Raw genomic sequence first — 7,524 nt, 5'->3', positions numbered from 1 at the left:
GGCCTCGAACTCACAGAGATCCGCCTGCCTCTGCCTCCCAAGTGCTGGGATCAAAGGCATGCGCCACCACCGCCCGGCTGCCTACATTTTTTATGCATTTGGAGGCCTACACTAAGATCTGCCATAAATATACTAACTGCATTGTTCTCTGGCTGTATTTTTAAGATATCTGCTAGAGGAACGTGCAACTACGAACTTTAAGAAATAGGATTGGTAACAGGGGCAAACCATTCATTAATCGCTTCCCAGAGGAAACACGTTCCCTATAAAGCTGTGTGTAATACTCGGTTTGATGTTGAAATACTTTTACAGTAGTCTCTGCTATTTAATTAAATGTGAATGGAGGTTTGATGGCGCTTGTCTTTTCCAGCAAGTGTTATCTAACAAGTTGTACTGATGATATGTGTAGCCTTAGCTATCATCAGTTGAATCGGGCTCTTAAGGACATTCTCACAAAAATGTTACCAGTGAGGCTGATTTATTAGCATTTTGCTAAATTGATGGGGGGAAAACGGTTTAGATTAACAACAACAAAAAACAACAACAAAAACAAACAGACACGAAGGGCAGAACGCGACTCGCCCATGCTGCTTACCACCCTCACTCATTCAAAGCTGGCACCCTCTGGGATCAGCAGGTTCCTACATGCGCTGGGCAAAGCAAGGCACTGTGCAGGGCCAGGGCGTGCCCACCTGCAAACTGCTGGCTCTCTGGAGCCTGCAAACACCTTGCGAATTCCGAGAGGCTCTGGGGATGTCTGCCTAGAACGCTCAGCTCACAGCTTTAGGCAAAATGCTGCAGCGTCCAGAAGCTTTCCAATGTATCAGTAACTTCACTTTGCAGAGCTGGCTGGTGGAGGTCTTGAGGAAACCCCTCTGATCAATCGCTTGCCAGCAGCCATCGCTGCCACAGCGTACCTTTTGTTCTGACCACTAATTCGAGTGGCAGCAGCCGTGCCAGGCGTGCAGGGGCACCGCGAACCCTGCTTCTAGAGGCCACCTCCCGCCCTCAACGCCCAGCCCTGAGTTCGCCGCCACGAGCTTGCACAGCAGAGACACGCCCCTCTCCTCCCGGCGGAGCGCGGACTCGCCCGGGCCCTCTGGCTCCGCCCACCCCGCTGGGAGCCTGGCTCTCTTTCCTGCCCCCTGCACTGGAGACCCGGAGGAGCCTCGGGAAAGACGGCAGCCCTCATGGACCACAAGCGGGGTGCAGGCTAGCAGCGTCGGGGGTCCACGGCCACGCGCTCTCCAAAGGACCTCCCGAGACTGAGCGCGGGCTGAGAGCGCGGCCGGAAGAAGCGGCGGGTGGCCCCGGCGAAGGTCCGAGCTTGCAAGGTAGGGAGTAGGCAGATGGCCAGGCAAAGTTGATCAGTGCGGGAGGTAGCTGGCTTGTGCCTTCTCGCCGCTGGGAACCGCCGAGCGACTTGGACTCGACCCCGCCGCGCTGCGCCGCGCCCCGGGCGCGCAGTGCAGCGCTGATCTGCTGCTGCCCCGCGCGGGAGCGCACTTGCAAACTTGGTGGAGGTGCCCTGCGCGTCCTGTTGTGTAACCTCCGCGCTGCCAGCTGGACCGGGAAGTTGCCCGCCCGTCCTTCAGCTTGGTTCAGTCGCAACCTCGGGGCCAATTTCATGGCCCGCGACGAACGCGCGGCTAGAGCCGGCGTGGGCGAGCCCCCGCGCGCCCCGACCCGTGGGGAACTCCCGCGCGCCGTCCCTTCCCCTCGACCGCGCCTCCGATGCGCGCTGAGCCTCTCGCCGCTGCCGCCCGCTCGCTGCGGTCTGCCCCTCTGAGTTGCTGCCTGAGTTGGAGAGCAGAGGATGACCGAGGTCCCTTGGCCAGCTGTCCCCAACGGGACGGACACAGCCTTCCTGGCTGGCCTGGGCTCGCCTTGGGGAAACAGTACAGTAGCTTCCACGGCAGCAGTTGCCTCTTCATTCAAATGTGCCCTGACCAAGACCGGCTTCCAATTCTACTACCTGCCGGTGGTCTACATCTTAGTGTTCATCATAGGCTTCCTGGGCAACAGCGTGGCTATCTGGATGTTCGTTTTCCACATGAAACCTTGGAGCGGCATCTCCGTGTACATGTTCAACTTGGCTCTGGCTGACTTTTTGTACGTGCTCACCCTGCCAGCTCTCATCTTCTACTACTTCAACAAGACTGACTGGATCTTCGGGGATGCTATGTGCAAACTGCAGAGATTCATCTTCCATGTAAACCTCTATGGCAGCATCTTGTTCCTCACCTGCATCAGCGCACACAGGTACAGCGGCGTGGTGTACCCGCTCAAATCTCTGGGCAGGCTCAAGAAGAAGAATGCCATTTATGTCAGCGTGCTGGTATGGCTGATTGTGGTGGTGGCCATCTCCCCCATCCTCTTCTACTCTGGCACTGGGATGCGGAAAAACAAAACCATCACCTGCTATGACACCACCGCCGATGAGTACCTGCGAAGTTATTTCATCTACAGCATGTGCACAACCGTGGCCATGTTCTGCATCCCCTTGGTGCTGATCTTGGGCTGCTATGGATTAATTGTTAGAGCTCTGATTTACAAAGACCTGGACAACTCTCCTCTCAGGAGGAAATCCATTTACCTGGTAATAATTGTCCTGACAGTGTTTGCTGTGTCTTACATCCCTTTCCACGTGATGAAAACGATGAATCTGCGGGCACGGCTGGATTTCCAGACCCCAGAAATGTGTGCGTTCAATGACAGGGTTTATGCCACCTACCAGGTGACACGAGGTCTGGCGAGTCTCAACAGCTGTGTGGATCCCATTCTTTATTTCTTGGCTGGAGACACTTTCAGAAGGAGATTGTCCCGAGCCACCAGGAAAGCTTCCAGGAGAAGTGAGGCCAATTTACAATCCAAGAGTGAAGAAATGACTCTCAATATTTTATCCGAGTTCAAGCAGAATGGAGACACCAGCTTGTGAAGGCACCAGACCCAAACACCTCACTTTTGTAACATGGTAGGATGCTCACAGAATCAACTACCTTTTTGTTCTCCTTAAGTTCCTAGTACTCCAGATCAGACAGTAGTGAGTTGAGAAAAAAAATAAAAAGGAAGCATCGGTTTATTGCACGCTCACGTTTATCTTCCTTTCCTGTAAGCTCCTTTCTTACTCATTAGGAGTCCGTGTAATCGAGCAGTGCCACCTAGATAAACACGCCCTCTTCTCCCTTTGAAACTCACAGGCGCGGCTATTATTTGTGTGCATGTGTAACAGGGCACTTTTGATATTAAAAGTTTCTCCCAGAAAAACTGGCCACCTGGAATTGGAGTTTGTGATTTGTCCAACCTCTGTTGCTGTGTGTATCTCATGGTGAAAACAAACTAAAGTCTCTACTTTCAAAAACTGCTTGGCCTAGGCTAATGCAATACCGGTCAGTCCATTCAGTAATGAGCAGCTGCCTGCGGTCCGTGCCCTTCAGTTCCTCGGAAGCATAGATGGTGGCTGATAATGTCTTTGGGGAATTGAAAAGGAAAATAAAATCAGTGGACTTTTATGTGTGGAAAATGAGTATTTCCAGTCATTTCTGGAAGACTGATTCCTGCGCATTGCCTGTTTAATGTTTGGTGGTGGGAGGATGCGGATATTATATTATTGGCAAAATACATTCAAAATCATTGAAGTGCATGTGTTTTTCTTATAAATATTGTGGACTGTTAGGCTTCCTGGGATAAAAAAGCCCTCACTTGCTCCACTGCTGTGCAGTGTCTTTGGACTTTGTGTTCCAAGAGAAGTACTCACCCACATCTGTGAAAACAATTTTGAGAAATCACAGTTACATTTCAGACTAAAGGTTGGTTGGCTGAAGCAGCAGAATGTTAGATTGAGGGCTATAGGGCAGGGCTTTTGGTGTTTTAGAGAACTGTGGTTGACAGACATTCACAGTGCCGCTGGGGGTGGGGAGAAGAGCTTTAGAAGAAGGACACAAAACTAAAATAGTAATGGGAAGGTTCTTTCTGATTCCTCATAGTTCTTGATAACATGAAATGCCTACTGAAACGTGAATGTAAGGTGTGCCAAGAGCATGGGAAGCTGTGATCTTTTAACAAATTGTAATCTTTTAATGACTCTTGAAATGAAAAACATTTGCAGAAAGAAAATAAAGGAAATTAACTTGTAAGTAACCGAGGCACCATAAAACTCAGAAGAAGGCAATTGAAAGTATACATCAAGCCCTTTGTAGTTAGGGGATAGCCAGTGTTTTCTACTCTTGTCTGCTAAGCAGCAGTGAAATATTTGTAAAAAGGTATTGAAATTTAAAAAGAGTTTTCAATGAGTAACGAATTGCTACATTTGTAGTCCTTGGTATCATCAAACTTAATATAACTAAAATAATGAGGAAACAGTCACAAATAAATAACCTGCTGTCCGAAGAACTTTAGCTGTGAAAGCTAGTCTTTACCAGCTACCTTCTGAGGTTAAAAATGACGCTAGAAAGTGCTTTTAAAGAGTTTCCTAAGAATAAAAAGAACCTTTGTGACCCAGTAGGATATAATGACATAAAATTCAGGGCTGGATGTCAGTTTTAGACACACGAGTGACTGGGGACCTGAGAGCTCTTTGGAGTGCTTCCATTTGCTAAGTCTCATGTTACCCAGGTCCGTGAAGAAGAGCTGCGTTCAGCCTTCCTATCTCTCAGTGGCTCTCTTACACATTCAGTCTTGCCAGAAAAGCCAACTGAAGAAGACACTTTAGGTGTCTCCCACTTTTGAGGTTTGCAGAATTGCCAAGTGTTAAGATTCATGCAGCATTTTCTGCTTCAGAATCCTACAGACAAAAATCTAAAACACAGCCTCAGTATGTTGACACTTCAAAAATGTTCAGTGGCTCAAAAGTAATTTTGTTAAACTAATCCAAATGGAAATTTCAGAAACACACAGCTCAGTGATCCATATGTCTCTATTATTTCCTCATTGTTTAATACAGTTTTCTGCGTTTGAATCTCATGCCAGCCTGATCTTGGATATATATTAAATGCACTGTTTCAACTTTCATAAACCGTTCTTTGGGAATGTGTTTTGGTGAGGGGACCAAGGTCCTTTACACTTTGCTGTGTTCCTCTTTCTGGGGATTGGCCCCAGGGCCTAATGGATACTAGGCAAGAGTCCAGCCACTGAGATACAGCCCCAGCCTCACCTTCTTCCTTAGCTTGCTTCATCATTTAATATAATAACACTGACTGTGCCAAATTCTTCCAGGTCAAGAGAAGTCCCTGAGATGACCTGTCTGTGCACAGGTCAGGAAGAAGCAACACGTTATTAGCCAAAAGATCAATTTGTGCCACCTGATATGAGTAAGCATATTCATAGTAAAGACAGATCTGTTGACACTTGGGTGAATGACACCAAAAATTGCACGGTTTAGCAAGTCACTAAATTTCACACTGCTAAAGTGTTTCCAAGTGCAGGGGTTTGTGATTGTTGTCGATTTTGTTGTTATTACTTACAAATTGCTTTTTGACTCATTGAAGGTTGCTTTGAACTTCTATTGCACTAACATGATAAATTAAGAAGAAACTTAGCACAGAGAAAATTCAAAATTAAAACCACGATGTGGCTACTGAGAATTTGCTGGAATCTTGACACTTGAATCCCATTTTTCATGAGCAGCAAAGATGAGAGAGCATTCATTTGTTGGCACCATGGGTGCTGGGGTAAATCTTGAAAAGCAGACAATGAGAACTGTTTGGAATCTGTTTTTGTGCTTCCTAGGACTCTTCCATCTAGTCCTTGGATAAAATTCTTTGTGTTTACCAACTGTTGTATGGACAGGTTAAAACCTGAAAATCTCTACTTACTTAACCAGGACACTACACCACCTTTTAATATGACAGATACCAGTACTTAGCAAGAGCTAGAATTCAATTAGTAACAGAACTTAGAAGATGTGGTACTAGTAAGTATGTATCAAAGATTTTGTTTTGCAAATTGAATGTAATTACTATAATAGTATTTATTGATGAAGCTCGTGGGCCTTCAGCTGTACAGACTGTAAAACTTCTTTGAAGGTACACTATACTGATGTAAATTCTATTTATTGCAATGTATAATATTCAAATGTCACACTGGCATATTTTATGATAATATAATGCTAGATAAAATGGCAATTATATTTAAGACTTTTTCAGATGTTAGTATTGAACATTTAAGACTAGTTTGTATTTGAATCTAAAAAAAAAAAATCTGTTTTATTATGTGTTTAATTTTCCCTGGATTTGGGTTTGCATGCCTTCCTTTCATTTAGGATTCTTGTTCTACAGACACAACTTGGTGTTAGACTATCATAAGATTCATAACGAGTGTAGGATATTTTAGACAGGTTTTGTATTGTGTACAATATATATATTTGTATTGTAGAAAGTTTGTGTTGTCTTTTCAGAATGTTTGGAATGTGCCCTAAATATTTCCATTGCCTCAGACTAAATAAGGCTTGTCTCCTATTCAGAATGGATGATTTAGAAGTCTAGTGGGCATTATAGAAATAATGTAAGGATTTCAACACACATTTCATGAAACAGCAAGAGAAAAGTGTGGCTGATAGTCTTTTGCTAGATCCTGAAGCTTTGCATTGTACTCTTTCTTAAGACAACAGTACAATCTTAACATCTTTAAGGTAGGGTTTTTACCTAACACTCCCAACAAGTTCAGCATTGCAATTGACTTTAATCTGTTTTTTTCAGGCACTCTGGCAATTTCAACGCCAACATTTTTAGTGATAACTGTATCATTTGGCTGCTAAATTCTGTCACTTTTTAAAAAAAAAAATGAAGGTGAACTTATGTTACAGATCAAAATTTGGGCATTTGAGTTACATGTTGTTTTAGTGATTTTGCAAGAAAATTTTATTTTTATAATATCTGTGATTTTCATGTAGATGATGGAAGTGCATTTCTTTGCAGTTAGCCGTGCTATGGAGTGGTATGAAACAGTGTTATTTGACGCTTTGAGCCTTCTCAGGTTTATCGACATCAGTGATAGCTTGACAAAATTTGGATTGATTACATATAACTGTCTTTGTAATAAAAAAGAGGTATACTTCCCGCAAAAGCACAGTATTGTTTGACTGTAGCAGGCTCCAGAATCTCCCATGTTTCTGTGCTTGCGTGCGTGTGTGTGTGTGTGTGTGTGTATGTGTGTGTGTGTGTGTGGTGTGTCCAAGGCATGGCAGCCAACCTTGTATCTGCTATTTATAGTAACAACAGAACTTTATAATTGACGTCATCAGAATTATACTTATCATAGACAATTCAAACTGAGAAATTCAATAAAACTATGAAACATGGTGACAATGTCTGTGTTCTTACACTACTCTTGCTGAACAGTTTCCTCACATTTAACACATTATAATACACAGAGTGTAAAATATGGTAGGACATGTATTAGTTAAGTAATTTTTTAAGATGACAAGTGGGCTATAAGATTTTAAGATAAAAGAAGAATCCTTGTGTAAGTTAATCCCTAAGATTATTATTATTTGATGTTTAAAAGAGGATATAATCTATTGGGGGT

At 44.3% G+C, this 7,524-nt stretch overlaps 1 protein-coding gene across 1 annotated transcript; it reads left to right on the top strand.

Moving 5' to 3' along the window:
* Positions 1-1,164: 1,164 nt before the first annotated feature.
* P2ry1 (purinergic receptor P2Y1) lies at positions 1,165-7,267 on the top strand. The gene has a single exon (XM_057757260.1). The coding sequence runs from the start codon at positions 1,817-1,819 to the stop codon at positions 2,936-2,938; it is 1,122 nt and encodes a 373-aa protein (XP_057613243.1). The 5' UTR covers positions 1,165-1,816; the 3' UTR covers positions 2,939-7,267.
* Positions 7,268-7,524: the final 257 nt, after the last annotated feature.

The sequence above is a fragment of the Chionomys nivalis genome, chromosome 24, assembly GCF_950005125.1.
Source record: "Chionomys nivalis chromosome 24, mChiNiv1.1, whole genome shotgun sequence".
Classification (NCBI taxonomy): domain Eukaryota; kingdom Metazoa; phylum Chordata; class Mammalia; order Rodentia; family Cricetidae; genus Chionomys; species Chionomys nivalis.
The sequence above is the reverse complement of the archived record's forward strand: the minus strand, read 5'-3'. Positions and strand labels throughout refer to the sequence as shown.